Below are 20,554 nucleotides of genomic sequence, written 5' to 3'. Positions count from 1 at the left end.
TTATAAACCCTGACAAAAACGAAGAACAACCGATAATATAAAGAGTGCAATAATTCTGCCTGTTACAACTAAGACGGCCGAGCACTCCTTTTCGAGATTGAGGCTAATAAAAACGTTCAATAAAGCGATCTGCGGCGAAGTACGATTAGCCGGCTTAACGCTAATAAACGTACACCGGAAAATTAACTGCTCCGTGGATAATATTATACAGGAAATAATAAATTAATTTTGTTTAAAATACACATTGTTGTAGCTTACACGTCTGTTTTCTCTACGTCGTTGAGAAGTCTGTTCGTTTCAACAATAAAATATATTTTTGTTATGTGTTTGAGATAACTTGAGTCGGTGACAGGCGAACTGCTAAATGAAACAAAGATAACGAGCGGTGATTAGGCGGTTGCGGCGATAAGCACCGACGTGTTTTCAATGAGTGCAATGCAAGGTGCAATGTGCCGATGTAGCATCACAGCAATCACGGTTTTAGTTTTTTGATCATTGTTTACTGAGATTTCGAAGGGGGGTGTCAAGACTCTTAGATACATCCCCCCTCACGCTACGCCCATGCCTACCCACAGGAATATTATTTATGGTTTCATTGATCTTTTATCTTGTCCTTCACTTACAAAATTCCGAATTTTTGCTTTCGGTTTTTAATTTTTATAAGAGTCGGAACAGACCACATCTCTATCATTTGTTTAGCAAATTATCTGTTTTTTTAACTCGCTATACCCCCACAGGGCCGCCATTTGCAGAGGGACAACCTGACGTCGTGTCCAAAGTGCGACTTTCCAGCGTTATGGAGCGAAATGCAGAAGTACCTGGACTCAGAGTCGGTATGTCCGATGTGCGGCGAGCAAGTAACCTCTGACGAGTTGATTAAGATCCGAGATCCTAGCAAAGTGTTCGGGGACCTTGGGCCTGACCAAACACATTTTGGACAGTAGCGCTGCTGCTTTCTGCTGCATGTATTTGTCAATTTTTTTCAGTCAGAAAAAATGCCTGAGCAGACACAGTTTGGACAGTAGAACTTCTACTTTATGTTGCATGTATTTTCCATTCTTTCAGTTACAGAAAATACCTGAGCTGACGACTTAGGGAGAGTAGAACCTCTACTTTATTTCTGTATCGGTCTAACTCTCACTGTTTGTCCCACTTTAAAGTTTTGCTTTACCCCACAGCGACATCGAGTGTTCGTACACTGTTAAGCCCGCTTTTTATCAGTTGAAAATCCCGTGTTAATTACCACCCCTGTTTAATTATTTGCGCACAAAGTCAGTGAAAATGTGTAAACAAGCGTTTAAATGGTTCTAAAAAGCTAATTTTATAGAAACACTTCGCTTATTTTTGTTGTAGAAACGCATTTATCTTTCCGTTGCTTATTCCGATTCATATAATGTAAGCGTTGGTATATTTGTTAAGCGTTATTTCAAGTGTCAATACAGTATAAGAATTGTACGTGTTGACTATATTACTTGTAACGTTAAAAACATAGGTGTAGAACTGTAGATTCAGTGCTGTAATCACTTAAGTCAATGACTTGTCTTAAGTGCACTTAAGTTACTGTTTTTAACGACAAGTCTTTTCATTAAGCATTTTTTTATTAAATTGGGTTATCTTAATTTTTGCACATCCAACATTTTGCTTGCTATATGTTACGTTTTGTTGTTTTTAGTTATTGCTCATAATCGGACTTATTGCTTATATTCCGACTAGTTTTCTAATTTAATTAATTTAACGTTAAAAATATTGTAAGTCGAGATATAATTTTCAGGCATTTTCCAGATTTACAAATTTAAAAGTTTTTTTGTTTAGCAAAGTAGCAACCTGTACAGAGCGGACTTTTTTGGAAGTAGTAACGTGTTGTGACTACTTAATTATCCAAAATTTCAACACAACGCTGTTAGGTACCAACCCATATTAAAAGATTAGGCGAGGTGTAATAGCCCACTTGACTAATTCCTTTAAAACTGCGTCAGATCGCTTTTCGGTGTATGTGTAGCACAGATTACTGCACAACAACCGGTTTGCTTGCATGACATGTTCGCGCGTCTATTGTTAAAAGCGCTTCCTTACAAAAGCGACCCTACCAGCATCGAGTGACGTATTAATCGCGCTGTTTCAATTCACAATCAGCGCAGCTCTAAACAATCGACGACTAGATCAAAACGCCCGAGGCTTGCTTCTCGTTTTACCTGTTTTCCAATACTACACGTTTAACGCGGTTTCAGAGTTTCAGTTCGCAAGTAGGCGCTAGAAATTTTGTGCAGGATTTGGTGTGAGTTTTAAACTATAGAATGTGTCACGTTGATTTTGGGATGGCCACTTTGCTCGTTTGGCCCTAGAATTCAGGTTAGGGCGCCGTATATTGCAACGGTACTGTTCAGGTTGAGCTCTTATTTTATAACAACTGATCTGTCAGCCCAATTCTGTTACATGTTTGTGCAACTGTTCAGCTCAAACCATGAAGCTATGGGGTTTGAGTTTCAGTGTAAGTCATGTTGAAATGATTCTAGTCCAAATCAAGTTATTTACAAACTCATTTCATTCCAAGTCAATTTTTTTCGTAAAATAGCAAGTCAAGTCTCAGTTCAAGTCATTTCCATACCAAGCCAAGTCCAACTCACGTCATCAAATAAATTCTAAAATTGGTCAACCTAATTGATACTACGATACGTGATAGCATAACTGGCAACCAAAAAGCGCAAATTAGAGCGAGCTTTCTACATGCAGAAATTGGTGTAAAACTAAGCAAATTTACCAAAAATTATTCAAAAAAAAACAAACACTCCTGTTAAAGTGGAGTCATGGTCAAAAAATGTTATCCAAATATCTCTAGGCAAGTCAAGTCTTTTAAAAATAATGACTTAAGTGCGCTTAAATAAAGTCAATGAGTTAAGTTAATACAAACACTGGTGAATTTTCACAAGGAAGTGAATATGCCCCCATTATTTTTTTAACAATCTTTCTAAGTTTCTAACAAATTGTGTTGTAATGTTTCGTCAGTTCAGGAATACAAGATTCGAATAGCCTTTCGTTTCATTGTTTAGCTGTAGTTTTATTTCCATTAACCTACATTTTAGAGAGGTAGCAAAAAAAATCTGAATAATTTTATTGTAAATATTAGTACAGGTGTAATAACAGTCACACAGAATAGTTATAAATACATGTACATTTTTCTACATGTATATCCTTATTCATCTAACTACCTGTTGGCTATACACGTTACGTAACACTGTAGTCTAGATCAGTGATTCTCAAACTATGTACGCACGAGGCCTAGTGTGCCTTGATAGATTGTTAAGTGTGGTGTGAAACTTTTTGTAATTTCGGAAAATAAGTTATTGGACTGCAAAGCGTACATGCAAGCAATTTAGACTTGAATACGTAGGCCTACTATTCATTACAAAATGGATAATATTAAGACATTTACGTATAGCTTTTCGTGTGTTAAGGAAGGTTGTAAATCTGATATATTGTTGTTTTGTTAAAATTATGCCGCGAAATATTTACGAATTTTCAGTTTGCCGCAAGCTAAAAAAAAATAACCATACCCTTCAAAATGAAGTTTATAGCAAAACAAATTATTTCTAAAAAGACAGTCAGTTAACAGAAAACAAGGTAAAATCTTTATCAGGATTTTTTCCGTTGCCAGACTCTGGTCTCTTTTGGGTGGCCAACTTAATTGTATTTTTTTAATCCAAAAGTGTAAGTTAAAATCATGATTTTCTGCGCGCGCAGCTTCGTTCCCCTCTGTTTTCTCCTCATGTTCATTCTGGCGCCACTCGCCTACGTAACGTCACTGCACTCGATGAATGACGTAATCGAACCTCATCAGATCGCTAAACGCAACGCAAACGGTAAGAGATGTTTTTCTTTAATAATCTGTAAAACCAAGGATGGTTGTTCGATAATATCGGATCGGAGCCGATACCCGATGCTAATTGTGGTATCGCTGATCATCTGATACTAGGGTTCTATCGGCGCCTTGAATAGATCAAGGCGTTACCTAAGGTCGTTTAAAGGTTTCAGAAATATCCTAAACTTAAAGTGGTTATAAGAATAGTGGTACCTGCACTTAAATCCATGTGTAGTATTTTGGCTGTATTTTATAGACATACATAACTGAAAAAAATGCCAATATTAGTGGGAAATTTCACTTGAGTTAAAAACCTGTACGTCTTTTCAAATTAGCAGCAAATCATTGGCGGTGCTTTAATTTACCATTTCAGTAGGTAACTTCTACAGGGGCGGATCCAAAGCGGGCACGAGGCCATCCCCCCTGAAATATATCATTTGCCTATTTTAATTAAGTAAAGGCAAAAAAATTCCGCATCGCGCGAATATAATTATGTTTGTAGGATGTCTTGCCCCATTAAAAAAATCGCTTGAGCCAAAAGGCGTAGTGCGTCCCATCGCACGCTCGAAATAAAAGTTTTGACGACTCAAATGAAATAAGAACGTTTTGCGCTGCGCTCGAATCTACAACATCGTTGTAGCTTTTGTATTGATGGTACCTGCCCAATCTACCACTAACAAAATAAACGAACTGTCTTGCATTAAGTCTTTACTTTTTATAGCATCACATTTTGATGTAACTTTCTAAGGTATGACGTAACTTTGTATCGTTATGTTATGCATTGGTCGATTATTTTTTTACTCAAAAATTTAAATTTTTATTTTGACAAATTTTGACCTAAAAATATATTTTTTTGACAAAATTTTGACCTATTAGAAAAACATTGATTTAAACAACATATTGTTGTTTGAAGTACTGCATTACTGTCTTGGCATCGTCAACAACATGTTTTAGATGTTTTACTGACTAATCGGTCGAATGCAACGAAGTTCGAGCTCAACCTATAATGCGATAAATTATGCCTGGGTGCTTAATTCTGCCAGCTTGCTATATCGTATATTGCTCTAATGAAGACATAATGCAGTTTAAATGTTGAAAAAATCCCTAAAATAAAGTTTTGTGATAAAATTTGAACTGAAAGATAGGTTCAAAAAGCTGACTAGAGTTTTTTTCAATTTTTTAAACGATTTATGAGAATTTTTATTCGATTTTGACTTGAAATAATTTTGACAAATTTTGACCTAACGTGTAAATTTTGACAAAATTTTGACTTTTTTTGATAAGTCAAAAAATAATCGCCCTAGTTATGACGTAATTTTGTGACGTGATCTCTGGAAAAAACTTATTATGGACCTCAAACAAAATTCCTAGATCAGCCCCTGCTTCTGAGATAATACAAAAAAAAATGCATCGTATAAAATATTGCTTGTTGTCAAATATATTTTACATTAAGACTTTACTCTTTATAGCGCAACATTCGTGCGAGACATTTTGCCAGTGTTTTATTTTGTGAAGCAGTTATAGACGTGACATGCATGGATTACAGTTTGACGCATGATAAGTGACACCGCGGCTCGCGAAATTCGTAAGGTTGAAACATTTCGTTTAAAATTGGTGCATACAGGTTGTGGTTAACTGAATTGGAATTCAACGAAAGTTGGAACGTTTCAGGTCGAAAACTTAAACAATTTTTCGCAAAATCAAATAGAATTTCAAAGAAGTTGCAAATTTAACGCCGCAATTACAAGTTGAATGAAAATCCAATCAAAGATTACCTTTTCAAGTTAAAAACTGGAAAGCCGGACTTGAATAAAAAAGCGAACAATTTACCCTAAAACTGAGAAGAAAAAATTTCGCATAAAATGTGTTTGCTTCATGTGGTGAAGAGGAATGTATGCAGATCGGGCGCGAAATTAGATTTGGCAGCCGTTGTTTGGTTTGGGAGAGCAGCAGAATACGTGACGCTTGATCTTGCACACGCCGTCCGAGTCTTCCCAGGTACTGCAGGAACCGGCGGCGCCGGCCCCCCAGCTTGTGGCACCGTAGTGTTCCACGTGCTTCCAACATACCCTCTTCCCCTGTCGATTTATGTCGTCGCCAATTTCCATCCAGTCGTTGATTTCTTGCGAGTTCACGTCCCTGTGTGATAGAAAAATGAATGCGTTTGGAGTGTAGGGCGAAGTGAAACTATATCAGAGTTGGGACAATTACATTAATTCAGTTTAATTACAATTACTCCCTTAAATGTTTCAATTACGTTACAATTACATTAAAACTATACATCATTTACAATTTACGGCATTGAAACTTCAATTATCTCAATATCAATGCATTGAGACAAAATTTTTGCAAATTACAGTTACAATTAGAAACACACAGAATGGAAATGCCTCAATTACATTACAATTTACAATTACATTAAAATCTGTAATTAATTACATTAATGACATTTGATCCAACTCTTAACTATTGCCAGTGGTTTTTAACTTGTGGAATCCAGGAATAATTTTCCAGTGTATTAATGACTTAAGTCAAATAACATTTACGTGATTCTATGCAAGTATCGTAACGACTTAAGTTAAAATTAGTTTAAGTCACTGTGATTAAAAGACGTTTTGTGTAAACATGAGTAAAAACAGGATTAGACGTTTTGTTGAGAAGGAAAATATATATTTCGCCAAGTGGCATCGTCAGTTCCTGTAAGAGTATAAACTAAATGAAATCAGAGCGCAGCTAAAACCTGCCGCATATGGTTTTGGATTCCATAAAGATACACCCTAATGTTTCACAATGTAAGGGGGGGGGGGGGGGGGGGGGGGGGGGTCAGGGTAAGCCGAGGCAGTTCGCAACGGCGTTCCGGTAAAACAATTTTTGCAGATTCGCCGTCCCAGGAAAAAATTGTTCATTACCAGGCCATGTCTATTTTCACCAGTCACCCGCCATCGCCTTGAATGTATTTAAACCAAAATTTCAGATGCATGTTTGTTTTTGTGCATGACATGGAACAATAACTTCATATTTTCTAAGATTCACTAAATGCAGACGTCAAGTTATGACGCAACTTGGTGGCGCATGTCTGAAAATTTTTCATGCGCTCTGCTGAGGCAATTTTTTTATTTCCCTCCTAAAAGTAAGGCAAATATATTACCGTAACAAAATTGTAAGCCGATATTGCTAAGTTTTGTCCTAAAAACAAAATTATGCAAGGTTATCACCCAGGAATATTTACCCAGTGTTGTTATGACTTGAGTCAAAGTGCGTTTACTTGATTGTATTCGAGGGTCGTAACGACTTATGTTTAAGTAAGTTTAAGTCACTGTAATTAAACGACGTCACTTAGGTTTTTATACAAGTGCCTTGGCATTGACATACGTAAATATGGCAAATTCATTTTTTGGTGGGTAAAAACGTTTGGTTGCTCTTTGTTTATATTGGTGAATTCTAAGTCCCTGTGTGATGGAAAAATAAATGCGTTTTGTGTATCGGGCGACCAACTATCGGACCAGTGTTTTTAACCAATCTGGAAATAGAAACCCAGTGTTCAATGACTTCATTCAAAGAGCGTTTCAGCCACTGTGTTTGAACTATTTTGCTTAAGTTTTTGTACAAGTGACTTGACATGCACTTCAATCAATTTTTGGAGGCCGTAAAAAGTTAAAAAAAAAAATAGATTTGCAAAATTGTCTCAAATAGACTTAAAAGCATATTAGTTGAAGGTTTTATTTAGACATGGCATATGATGGTAAAAATGTTACCTACTTCTATATGGACTTTGATATATTCTACTACGTCTCAAACAAACGATTTGAATAGTTAAATGTAAAATACCGGCTGCTTTTAAAAACTATTGATATCAGCAGTATACAAAAGGTAACGAAATAATCACTGCTTTAAACGCACTCGTGATATTCCTTCTAAACTCAAACATCCGTTCCTTACCCAATTGGGGTCCAGTTGTCACCCAAAAGAACCCCTGTAAGTAGGGGTTCCACCAGGGGACAGATCTCCTTGGCCAAGCAAAGACTCCGCTTTTGAGCATGACAGAAGCTATTGGCTATTTGCCAAGTCAGATGGTTTGGATCCAAGATGAAATGGAAGATGTTGTAGGGGTAGGGGGATGGCTTGCTCGCTAAACACAAAGGTGTTGATTAAAGGCCACACTGCAGTGACGTGTCCTTAACTAATTATAATAATATTCATTCGCCTTCACGTAAACAGAGTCGTGTGCTTTTTAGCTTTACTCGTTTTGCAGTATCAGCTATCTCTAACAATATTCCCAATAAACATCAAGACACCCCCAAACCACTATAACCCCTTTTTATGCCACCCCAAAGTAACTGGTATGATTACTGATGAACTTCAGACTAGTTATCGCAATTTTGTTTTAAAGTAAGGGAATATTTGACTTAAAGTTATAGTAACGATTTGTTTATCCGTTTTAGTGAAGATATGATTATAATGACTGGTATCAAAGTTGGACTAGTTACTGTATCGCAGTTTTTTTAATTTGACTACCACCGACGCGTAAATATTAGTTCTTTACCCTTTTTAGGTAAATAATATCCAACTCTTAATTATTACCAAAGGCTAGTCAGCCGTCAATTTCTGGCAGATAATTTTACCGCTAAAAAACATATTATTCAAGTATAATTTTTTCAAAAAGAAAATTTACCACCGTCTTAAGACCGGTCTATATTTTTCAAATTAAAAAAAAAATTAAAATATCAATATTCGCCATAAAAGTCAAATTAAAAAATTCATCCCAGGTTGAAACTACATTTTTACGATAATAATATTCATAAACGAACGCGATAAATTTTCGAAGTCTCTAGTATGCTCAAAATAAATTGAAAAAATCAAATAAGTATTTTATCTGGGTCGTGGCTGCAGCCTAACTCGCACCCTAACGCCTAATCCAAATAATATTAACAGTATAAACCCCGGGAAAAAATGCGATAGGATTCTAGACCAGTGCCGAACTTTTACCTGGGTCGTTGCTGGGGCAGCAGAGAACGTAACCCTTGTGGGGGCAGGGGTGGGTGTTGGTGTTCCAGGGTGAACAGTCCCCGATTTTGGTGCCCCAAGTTGGCATCCCGTACTGTGCGATGTGCCTGAAGCAAGTTCGACCAGCGTCGTCGCCAACCTCTGTCCAGTCGTTGTATCGGTCCCTGGATGGCGTAGGAGAGGGAGTTTTTTATATTGGCAAGGGACTGAATTTTCCATTTTGGCTTTTTATATTCAACTTTGGTTGTGATTTTCTTTGCTCTTCTTGCGATAAATTCATTATCATTTACATAACGAAATTAAAAGTTGGTTGTTTAAAAAGGCCTAAACTTTAAGGGTCAAACTCTAATTTTTGCTAACATTGTAAAATCGTTTATTAGGCCGAACTAAAAGCACAAGTTTTATTTATTGCCAAATTTTAAAGAACTTTGCCCGAATTAAAAAAGAGCCTGAATTAACAGTTCAAGCGTTCGGTTATCCTAAATTCATTTTTTTAAAACGTCCGTATAAAGCTAAAAATCTGTTGTTGCTGCCAAAATAATGTAAGAACATCCTTTTTGCTAAACATGGTTGTGAAAAGCGTTATTTTGGCCAAAATAAAGTAAAAATGTTGTTTTTGCCAAAAATGAAATGTATAACAAATTAAAGACAATTCTGTCTAAATCAAAAACAAACAATCTACCGTTATCCAACCACAGAATGGCACTTACAGCACAGGCGCCCAGTGGTCCCCGCTGGGCACCGGCATCTTGGTGAGCTTGGAACCGTCGCAAAGCTCCCGATGCTTACAGAGGTCCTGGCCCCTCTCCAGACAATAGGAGCGTCCCACCTGCCAGGTCATGTAGGCGCCGTCCAGTTGCACACCGGCTGCGTGAAAAAAAATCAGTTTTATTTTCTGCTTTAATATAAATTTGAAAAATCGGAAGAAGTGAATGGCCTTTAGACTTTTCTGTTTTAATCAAAGTCCGTCAGCGTTGCGTTGCCTTAAGTGTGATTGAACTTACTACAATTAAGTCACTGTTTTTAAATGACTTGACTTGACTTGATTCTTTTGGGAAAATAACTCGACTTGACTCAGGTCTTTTAGACAAATGACTTAGGTCGAAATTCAAAAAGGGTTTTCAATAGGAATTTTTTGTAAAATTGTGTTGTTCATCCTAATTTTTGCACATAAAACAGTTTACTTGCTATGTGTTGCGTTTTTATGAGATTTTTGGTAAAGCATTGCTTATTATCGGACGAGTTTACCCAATTTTAATAGCATTAAGTGTATTTTTTTATTACAAGGTCTTTGACTTGCTTTAATTCTGAATTGAGCCGCACTTGACTTGTTATTTTTGAAAGCGTTGAAAGACGCGACATGGCTATATAGCCTTACTTAAACTGCAAGCTTGATTGGAAACAGCTTGTCTAGTGGTTTTCACCGGGACAAAAAATAACAGTCTTTGAACATTTGAATTTTTTACCCGTAAGAACATAGTTTTTGCGGGTAAAAATATAGATTTTAGGGGTATAAGGCATCAATGAAGGGATTAATAAAGTTTTAGAATAAACATATATATATATATATTTCGGTTCGTTCTGGCTTACTTTCACTACTGGTTTTCACCGGGACTTTCTACTTACCGCAGCAAAGCACGTGTTTTCTGACCACACAGTCGTCTGTTTGATCCAAGCAGCCCCCGGAAATGCCCCAGGAAGGGGGTGAATAGTGCTCGTTGTGTCTGTAGCAAAGCCGGTCCTCACCGACTTGAACCCAGTCATTTTCGCCGTCACTTAAGCCAAACAACAATTGGTTTAAGGTTTAAGCCAATACAAAAGTAGCTATCCTTTTGGACTTAAGAATAACTCTATATTCATTTTCAACATAGCGAGAAGGCACTGAAACTAAGTAACAATATGATGTTCGTCGACACTTACTAAAGACAACAATATAAATTGAAGCATTTTTTTTATAGTCTGTGAAAATGTAAGCTGTCCCCTTCTATTACAACGTTGAGAACACACGTGTTTTTATTCCAAAATATATCTGATAAGACTTTAAAATTTTAGACTAATATGACTAAAGCAGGAAGTTACACAACAGTACCTATATATTACAATATAACACCGCAGGAATTACCGTAGGAGCACCAGGAATAATACAGTTTGTAAATGGCCGAATTTTACTAATACTAAATAGGGTAATCACTAATAAGGTGGCACCATATAAAGATAAATTGTATTGGATTGTCGACAAGGTTTCTCACAACTGTACTTTTTTTTTTTTTTTTTTTTTTTTTTTTATACTTTAAACTTGGGGATAACCTTACATATACCAGCGGAAAGTTCTACCTGATTGGCACCCATCTGTCTTGGTTAAGCACGCCGATTATAGGTGGGTTTTTGTTGGCACAAATTTCCTCTTTGGAGCAAAGGCGCATAGCTTTGCTGTCGCAGTATTGCACAGCCCTGTTGTAACTCATTGTCTTGCTGTCCAGGATGGCGTGGTGGATATCTGGTTTTGGACAAAAAGTTGCATTTTAATTGGGTTATTTTGTTCTGTCCAGGCACTTGCGAGTTTGGGCGCTTGTGAGAAATGTTTTATTGGTTTAAACCAGGGCTGCGGAATTGGAGCGGGATCCTGGCCTTTATTAATTAAATCATTTATTTAGAACAACAATATTAAATAAGTCTTGCTTTGCTTGTTTTATTCTGCATATATTTTATAGTTTAAATGCCTCATTGTTTGTTTGCAGAACGAGTGAAGAGTCGCAGCCCTGGATTTACGACCTTGTAGATACCAGTAGTCCTAGGGTTTACCTAAAGATAAATTGGTGAGATTTTCGGTAATGTGCAGGTTAGTTCAAGCCCCTCAAACGATTAAATCTAAAAGCAAGGCGTGACGCATTGGGCGCATAAAAGCGATTCGCACATTTTTTTTAATATACACGCATTCGTAAAATAAAATGGCAGAAGTTGCACTTTGAGGAGTTTATCAGTCACGCAGAGTAACATGGCGCCTTTTGGGCTAAAGCAAGTTTCTTAAACGGTTAAAACTATACTAGAAATCCTAACAAGTTCTCACAAAGAACAAAAACAAACATACTTAAGTACACGTGTTTAAGTCAAATGGCGGTTGCGACAACTTTTAATTTCTTTCTTGAAAATTGAGATTAACAAACTGCTACAAAAAGAACAATAAATCAAACTTACCCAACGCCACTGCACAGGAAAACATGGCAGAAACGACAATAAAATAGGATTTCATCTTGCGAAGAACTAGTGGATACAAAAAAAAAATTTTAATTATAGATAAAAACAACACCTCGAAATACATTAAAGCTTTAATTCATTAGGATGTTATGTTTTAAACCGCGAAAAAAGACAATATTTTAAAAGTGTTTAAATGGCTTCAACAACTTATATTACATACGTTAAAAATGCAGAATTAAGCCAATTGTTAACCAACTAAAATTTATAACAATGAAAATAAACCAAATAAGTTTTGCAGTCTACCACAATCTAAATTAACTACCATCTGAAACAAACAAAATTTGAAACGCTTTTTACTTTACCTTTTTTTAGCAGTCCGGTGCAAAAGTCAGAAGCAATCTTCTGTGAATCTCAAGTCGAAATGGGTCGTGTTTTATAGCGTGTAGGTTACCTTTTTTCAACTTTTGCAGGCCGAAAGACTTGGTCGCGCAGTGCAGTTCTGCGCAGAACGCAGCAAAACCGGTGATTTTTCGCGCCGCAAAAGTTTTTCCTTTTTTGCAAAAACCTTTTTTGTTTAATTTGCTGTTTGCCCGTTTACCTTTGCGAAAGCGAATTTGCCGGTGGCCAGTTCACGCTTTTAAAACTTTTCTATTTAAATGGCACGCTGATAAATGATCTGAACCGGTTGGAATGTTAGATGAGCAGTTTAGAACTGGTTTACTCTTGCTATCTAGTTTTTCGTAACGTCTCTTTATAAGGAATTGTTTGATAATGTTCGAAGCAAGCTAGAGTTGGCGGTAACATAGTGGTTAAAAACTATCACGTGCGGAAATCCCGGCGTTTTTCACGTACACAAACCTGTCCTTATTTTGTGTGCATTTGCTAAACCCGCTTTTAAAGTTTTGTTTCAAGTAGCTTGACAAACTTGATGTTATCTGCTTCGAAATTGCTGGGGACAAACTTTACACTTTGTGGAAACAAGCATATAGTTCTGCTTGTAATGCTGAGCGAAAATTTATCACACTTCTACATAATTAGCAGTGTTGTAAAGACTTAAGTTACTTAAGTCCCATTTTTCAAATGAACATTTTTACATAAAATTTATTTACTTATCTTGATTTTTTTAAACGTAAAACAATTTGCTTGCTGTTGTATATTGTATTTTCGTTGTTTTAGTAGAGGTATTTTTCATTTATCGGACGTGTTCACCAACTTTCATAGTTTAACGTTTTAGTTTTATGTAGGGCTACCATAATTTCAGCACCCAAAAAGAGGACATAATTGCCGGCAAGTAAATCGAAAGTAGAATTGTTACGTTTAAGTTGAATGATGCTTTATGCTAATTTTCGGGATGTTTGGTGGTTTGGGGATTCTCGGATTAATTTTTAATAGGAAATTTTGTGTTGCTGGCCGACTCGAGCTCAAATATTGATCTATTTGGTGCGATGGTTTTGCTGTTGGCGGGTATGAAGATAGTTATAAGTGACGATTTAAAATCCTACGTTTGAAAGTGAATACCACATACCTTTGCTTTATTAATCGGCCTTTTAACATGTGCGGTTCGGTTGCATTTTTTTGGCGCAATGTTTGCAATAACAATTAAGAAGTTTTTTTTATGGCTACAGTATTTTTTGTAGAGAAATACAACGTCTTGCCTAAAAGTCTTGTTAAATAACTCGGAATGCAAAAAAAGAGGACATTAAGGCATTTTGAGCGTCCTCGGAGGACCATTCACTTTTCTTGAGAAAAAAGACAAATCCTGCTTAAAGAGGACATATGGTAGGCCTACTTTTATGCCAATGACGTGAATTGGAGTTAAATTGCTCCTTATGATTTGACCGAGACTTTACTGGTTATTTTTGCAAAATACCTGACTTGGACTAAATTACTTTTTAAATAACTTGACTGGCAACACTAATTATTCCTATGCAAATATATATTTCTGTAAAGAACCATTGGCCTATAGTTTTAAAAGTCCATGTTTAGTTTTATTAAATTGGTTAAACACTCGCCAAGCACTTGCTGCTTCCTTTCAACAGCAGTGTACAAATAAAATCGAACCGGGTCGGACGACTTAACCTAATTACGGCGCCGATCAAACTCGTAAACTTGCACAGACTACAGGTTTGTCGAACTTGCAGCACGCCAGAAATGCAATATGCCAGTCGACGTTTCCTGCTGCAAGCAGAGGCTAATCCAGTGGGGGACTTGGCCATGCCAAATAACTTAATTTTTGCCAACTTTCACTGTTTAAATACATTTTTTTCGCGCCTTGGGCCAAGTTTTATCCATTTACCTATGTTGTTGTCTGTTTTAAGAAAATCTTCTGCTATGCCATGTTATTCTCAACTACTATGCCATGTTATTCTGTGTAAGTTATTAACTATAAGAACTACAATTTCTGCTAAATTGAAGTATTAGACTATAAATGCCGTTACTTGGAACAATGTACAACTATCTCTATGTGCCTAATGCGTCACGTATTGTTTTAAATGAAAAGTTTGCCACTTTAAACCAATCAAACGCAAATATTACTATACGTGACGTCATCCTTGAAGCTCCCCCCTCGACACAAAAATATTTTTCCGTCCCTGGCAGAATGGACATAGTTCCTAGCAAACTTTGGTCTTCAATTGCCAAGAAGTAAAAGTTCAAACACCAATTCACTTCCTTGAATATTTTGCCATATTTCGTTTAAACTTAACTGGTTTAGGCAAAGCGGTTCTTTCCGTCAATACACCGGTTATTCAGCGGAAGTTGATTGCCAAACTACCCCACAATTGGCTGCTGCTATTACTCAAAATTACTAAGCTGAAAGAAAAATCCCAGCAACTGTTTTTACAGTTGTGGGGACGGACGGAAGTCATCCGGTTGAATTGTTGGATTTCCGAAATGCTCCCTCAGCATTTTCAGCGTGGCTGCGCTGGCATGCTGCAGCTCAGTGTCAACCAAGGTTGCGCGGATTTATTGTCGATTTCAGAGCATATTTAGTAAGACGTAGTAAGAATATCAGAACCATACATAAGAAGGTTGCATGTTAAACGTTTCAAAAAACTCTTCATTCATTTTCAACTTTAAGAATATTTAACTTAAAAAATGATTACAAACAAAAATTATCTAAAGCTTTGCAACAAACGATTGTATTTATGATCTTATTTTGGTATTTCATTGTGAAACAAGTAGTTTTTTACTGACTTTAGATAATCATGGGATTTTAAATTCATGCCATTGCCACAGCAAATAAAGCTATAAGCGTAAAAAAATAACTGCTTAACATTTGGAATACGTTTCATTTAGTATAATGCTTTGCAATGTAGAAATTTAATTTTAAAGTTATGGGAGTCGAGTAACTTTTAGTACTCTAGTTAAAGTTCATTTTGGTTTAATAAGAATATCAACTCCCATAAGTATGTATCATTTAAAGTCAGGCCAAAACACTTAATTTTAATAGTCCAAGTAAGTAAAGTAAAGTCAAGTCAAGTCAAGTCAGGTAATTTCTTAACCCGCCCCTTACCAATTGCCCAAAAAGATCAGCACCAATTCACTTCCTTCAATATTTTGCCATATCATCTCAAAGTTAATAGCTTCGGGCAAAGCGGTTCATGCCGGCAATTCACCGGGTATTCTGCGGATGTTTATTGCCAAATTACCCCACAATTAGCTGCGGCTATTAGGCCTACCCAAAATTTACTTTAATAGTTAGGGCGGACGGAAATCATCCGGTTGAATTGCTGAAATACTCCCCGAATTTTCAGCATAGCTGCGCTTGCATGATGCAGCTCAGTGTCAATCAAGTTTGTGCAGATTTATTGTCGATTTTTGAGCATAATGTTTGGAGGTTTCAGCTAAAAAAATAAAATAAAATAGTAATCTGACGCACCATGAAAATTTTCGTTTTACAATTACGAGTAGTCGCAGTTTTACAGTCTTAATAACACCTTACTCACACTCAGTTGGACTCTAACTCAGTGAAACCCAAAGGTGCCGATTTTTAACGTTCAAGGGTGCCAAGAAATATTTCAATTTTTTAGGACCCCAATTTTGCTCGTGCAACAAGCTTTGTGTCGTTTTTCTACGCAGTGCACAGCTGATGCGTGCTGTTTCCATTTCTCCTATTGTGACATATAGCGAACTACTTAGCGGAGATGCTAGTAAAAGTGCTGCGAACTATTTATATTTTATTTGGGGAGCAATAAGACAAAGTTTGGGAACCACTGGTCTAACTTGTGCATTGTTTCCTTTAGGAACGAAGGTCGTGAACCAATGCGTTAAGGCGACCACATGTGAGGCCTGTCTTGGACCAAAGCACTACGACTGCCTCTGGTGCAGAAAAGGCAACAAGTAAGACTATATTTGATTATCCGTTGTTGGTAGCGATTAGGGATGTCCAGTTATATTGGATACTAGGGTGCTCTCTGTGTCGATCCTTTACCAAACTAGATCCAACGCAGGAATACCTTGAATTTAAATTTATCAACAAAGTAATTTATTAAAAAACAACAACTGGAGTTAGGCTAACTGGAATTTCTAACGCTTAAGAGAATTTTGGCCTAATAACCTGAAAAACGACCTTTCAACGTTTCATTTTTATTTATTTGCTTGTTTTGCCATAGCAATGACGTCATCTAATAGTGATTCGGATCGCGATACTTTTTGTCAATATCGGGTATCGCAATATAGTGTCAAGTATCGGACATCCTTAGGCTATATGATTGATCCGCAGTTTTACATGTGACACTATTAGATGACGTCACCTGCTCTTATGACGTCCTATTCTGTTTCCAAACGACTTGGCTTGACTTAAGTCGTTTCGACTAAATGACTTGACTTGACTTAAATCCTTTCGACGAAAATGACTTGACTTGACATAGTCTTTGACACAAATGACTTGTGCTAAAATGAAGTGGTTTCATTAAGCATTTTTCATTATAAAATTGGGTAATTTATGTTAAATTTTGCACATAAAACAACTTGCTTGCAATATGTTGCGTTTTGGGTTATATTTTAAGTTAAGGTACTGATCAATCAGACTGGTTTATCAACTTCAACAGTCTACCGTTCAATTTTTATGACAAGAACTTTATTAGAATTTGACTTCGAATAATCAATAGTCTGAGACTTTACTTGTTATCTATTTTAATTGACTTGACTTGGACTTGAGTTATTTTACAAATGACTTACCTTGGACTTAAGTCATGTCAAAATGACTTGTTTACAACGCTGCCATTTCTTCTTTCCAAACCAGGTGCACTTACTACCCGATCAAGCACATTGTTCCCCAGGATGAGGATTGTTCCTGGGAAGATGCAAGATGGTTACTTTGCTGGATCGATTTTCGCGCCATGCTCATTTCCGTTTCCGTAATTTGTAAGTAACCTTAGTTGCAATTAAGAGACTCCTAGAAAGTAGTCTTAATTCATTTTGCAGGCAGCCTTCGTATCTGCAAGTATTGTTTGCAATTATTTGTGCTCGAAATTGTCACATTTGGTGTTTTCTACTTTAAAGTTTAACTCTTTACCGGGTTTTACAAGTTTAGCATCAATTTTTTGCGTTTTGATTTTGACTTACTTTCGTAATTTATAACTAATTCACCTACTTGTTTTTTCAATAGTGTCACCCATTATCTTATTGTAGCCAAAACCAAACAAACAAATACAAATAAAAAGCAAATCTAACCCTACTGTATTGTTTTTACCATGTAATTTCTTTGGCAGATTTGGCTTTAATCTGTACTCGTTTATTTTCAGTCGGCGTGATTATCTTAGTGACTTGCTGCTGTATTGTCAAGTGCTGCCGTTGCGTGACCGATTGCTGCCACTGCTTGAAGGCTTGTCTTTGCTGCTGTGAAGGTAAGTAAGCTAACTATTCCAGGTCTGTTCTGTGGTGTGTAATGTTTTCATGATAAGTCGTTCCGTCATTGTTGGTCCCAGTCACGTCATTTATAAAAAAGAGTCCGTCTATGCCAACGCTTTTAAGAAAATAACAAGTCAAGTCCAAGTCCAAGTCAGGTCATTGTTAGAGCAGGTCATCTCCTAGCGGACACCATAAACCATTAAAATTGGTAAACCCGTCCGATTATAAGCAATAGTTTAACTAAAAAATAACAAAAATTACAAGTAGCAATCTAATAGTTTTACGTGCAAACCTGGGTTAAATAACTCGTAGCCATTTCCCCCATGTGGTCATGCTCCCTCAAACTGTAGTTATTTCCTATTTTAACTTCTTAAACGCAAAAATTGTTCTCGTTGCGCTTCTAGTATATCTTTGACCTATTTTGATAAATGTGTTTTGGCCCAAAGGCGTCGTGCGTTTCATCACAGCATCAAAAATGACAATTTTGGAAACCTAAACGATATAAAGTCGTTTTCAATCTTTTATTTTTAAATCGGTGATTTGACTTGAAGTCAACTTGCTCTTTGTGACTTGACTGGGACTTGACTGGGACTTGACTGGGACTTGACTTGGGCAACTGATGACTTGACTAGGACTTAGTTATTCACAAATGACTTGACTGTGACTTATGTAATTTCTATATCACTCGTTTACAACACTCATTTGACTTAAGTGATCAGAACACTGCCACAAAGATTGTATATTGTTGAACAGACGGCGACTCCCGCACTCTAAAGCGACTTGAGCGTAGACTCAAACTTCAATCAAAACAAAACGAACTGGTGCTGAAGTACAGCACATCACAGAGGAACCAAAACGTGCCATACGGGAGCATGGGCAACTACACCGCTTTTGAGAACGAACCGACGTAAAAACAATGCACTTTTTCAAATATTTTCGGAAAAATCTGAATGGGCGTGCTCGCCAATGCTTGCCCCACGGTTGAAGAATGCTAGTTTACCAAAAACCAACTGAAACAAGGAAATTACACGATTTTAACTTGAGTAAAGCAAAACCGCACAGGTTTCCAGCAAAAATTGGATCTTTGTACAACAGATTTTTTTGGTTTTACAAGATTTTCCAGATTTGTAAAAGTTTAGTTAACCAATATCTGTTTTGTTTTATGTTTGTCTCTAATTTAAAGCTCTTAATCAACTAGTGATGTAGAAAACACTTACGTATCCGTATATGCTTTGTTTTCATCTGTTTTTATTTTGCCTACAGGGTAGCAAACACAAAGTTGCCTTATTTTCCTTACTTAACCCCACGATATTCTTAGTATTTTAATTGTAATGCGCTTAGCAATAATCCTGCCAAGTTTTTGTGACGAACATGTTTTTGCTTGCTGCTTTGAATTGCAGAATCATTTTACGCACTTCCGAAAAAGACTCAAATAAAAAGACTAACAAACAGCCTCTCGTAAAACTTCCCACCAGTTGCCATAAAAAAACAAGTATTGTAGCTAACACTTTAATGTTTTTATTTTATTTAATTTTTATAGTTTATGTTGACCAACCACTTAACGCGGAGAATAGTTCAGCCTTTTTATAGAGCTAAACAAAATTGAAAACAAACCTATTTTTGACGAGCATAAACCAGTTGGGTTAAAGGCTGTGGTGAAGGTAGAATCATTTTCTTACCGGCTTCAGAAATGACCTTGATTAGGTCATAACGAGACGTCAAAACAAACCCTTACTGGAAACTGAGGTTATCGTTAGTTGCACAAATATGAAACGGAAATCTTAGTAACTCCGCTTCGGACCGTTTATGATTACTTTTATCACTGGTTAAAAGTCTTCAAACCTAGGGTTTCGAAGCATGAAACATTAAGAAACAACTAAAGTTCTTTTAAAAAATCTGTATAGTTTTAAAAATTAGTTCCCTGATGCGAACAATTAAGTCAATAATAACATTCCAGTAAATTACATATTTGTTTATTTCCTAACGAACAAATATTCTTTTATAGACCTAATACATATAGCGATCAAAACGGAATATATGTTTTTAAAAAATTAACGAATAAATACAAAATCGATTTTTATTGCAAAATCAGAAAATACATTTTACGTCGATTATTAAAATATCTTAAGAAGTACAAAGTTCGATGGAGGGGTATTTTGGGTGGTTTTGTAGAGGACCCAGCGTCTGCATTTGTCATTTACTGTGTTCGTTGTGCGTGTGCTAAGGGTCTGTAAACGTTCTCCGAATTTCCTTTCCCATGCATCCTGCTCGTTAACTGGCGAGTTAATCCCCAACGCATCCTCTTTTACTGCAACGTTATTCAAATCCTCATTCCAGTCTAGCGCTCGTGGAGTGCGGAGCGAAAAATGACAAGCAGAGCAAGTTACGCTCAGGCAGTGAATAAAAATGCGGCCAGCTTTAAGAGGCCGAATTCCTTAGTATGAGGACAGTAAATCAGTTGAAAAGAGACGAAATTCTGAATCTTATAAAAAGTATGGATTATCCGCTGAAGAAATTGGTTGGGATTGCAGAAATGCGAGGCCAAAACGTCGACATAACTTGCACCAATAGACAAAATGTATTTTTACACGAAATTTACACGAATTAAGCTGGAAATATCGGCAAAATATGGAAAAGTTGAAAAGG

General features: G+C 36.5%; 3 protein-coding genes across 3 annotated transcripts in view; 2 read left to right on the top strand and 1 right to left on the bottom strand.

Annotated features, from left to right (window-relative positions):
• The window catches only part of LOC146136733 (WD repeat-containing protein 19-like), a 67,402-nt gene extending 65,925 nt beyond the window's left edge, over nt 1-1,477 (top strand). The window contains exon 27 of the mRNA XM_083396000.1: nt 738-1,477. Within this exon, the coding sequence (XP_083252126.1) occupies nt 738-944 (207 nt within the window). The 3' untranslated portion in view covers nt 945-1,477. The remainder of the gene's footprint in view (nt 1-737) is intronic.
• A 2,179-nt stretch (nt 1,478-3,656) lies between these two features.
• LOC146136731 (uncharacterized) lies at nt 3,657-19,335 on the top strand. The gene is made up of 5 exons (XM_083395844.1): nt 3,657-3,857; nt 16,300-16,396; nt 17,301-17,422; nt 17,803-17,904; nt 18,662-19,335. The coding sequence occupies exons 1-5, from the start codon at nt 3,719-3,721 to the stop codon at nt 18,817-18,819; spliced, it is 618 nt and encodes a 205-aa protein (XP_083251970.1). The 5' UTR covers nt 3,657-3,718; the 3' UTR covers nt 18,820-19,335.
• LOC146136732 (uncharacterized) lies at nt 5,291-13,713 on the bottom strand. Its single transcript, XM_083395492.1, has 9 exons — nt 13,581-13,713; nt 12,418-12,554; nt 12,056-12,121; nt 11,195-11,357; nt 10,487-10,635; nt 9,571-9,727; nt 8,843-9,024; nt 7,796-7,985; nt 5,291-5,995 (listed from the first exon to the last, which is right to left on the bottom strand). The coding sequence occupies exons 3-9, from the start codon at nt 12,108-12,110 to the stop codon at nt 5,770-5,772; spliced, it is 1,122 nt and encodes a 373-aa protein (XP_083251618.1). The 5' UTR covers nt 12,111-12,121; nt 12,418-12,554; nt 13,581-13,713; the 3' UTR covers nt 5,291-5,769.
• Nucleotides 19,336-20,554: the final 1,219 nt, after the last annotated feature.

The sequence above is a fragment of the Ascidiella aspersa genome, chromosome 8 (genome assembly GCF_963924565.1).
Source record: "Ascidiella aspersa chromosome 8, kaAscAspe10.2, whole genome shotgun sequence".
NCBI classification, from domain to species: Eukaryota; Metazoa; Chordata; class Ascidiacea; order Phlebobranchia; family Ascidiidae; genus Ascidiella; species Ascidiella aspersa.
Note: the sequence above shows the minus strand (reverse complement) of the source record. Positions and strands in the feature narration are given on the sequence as shown.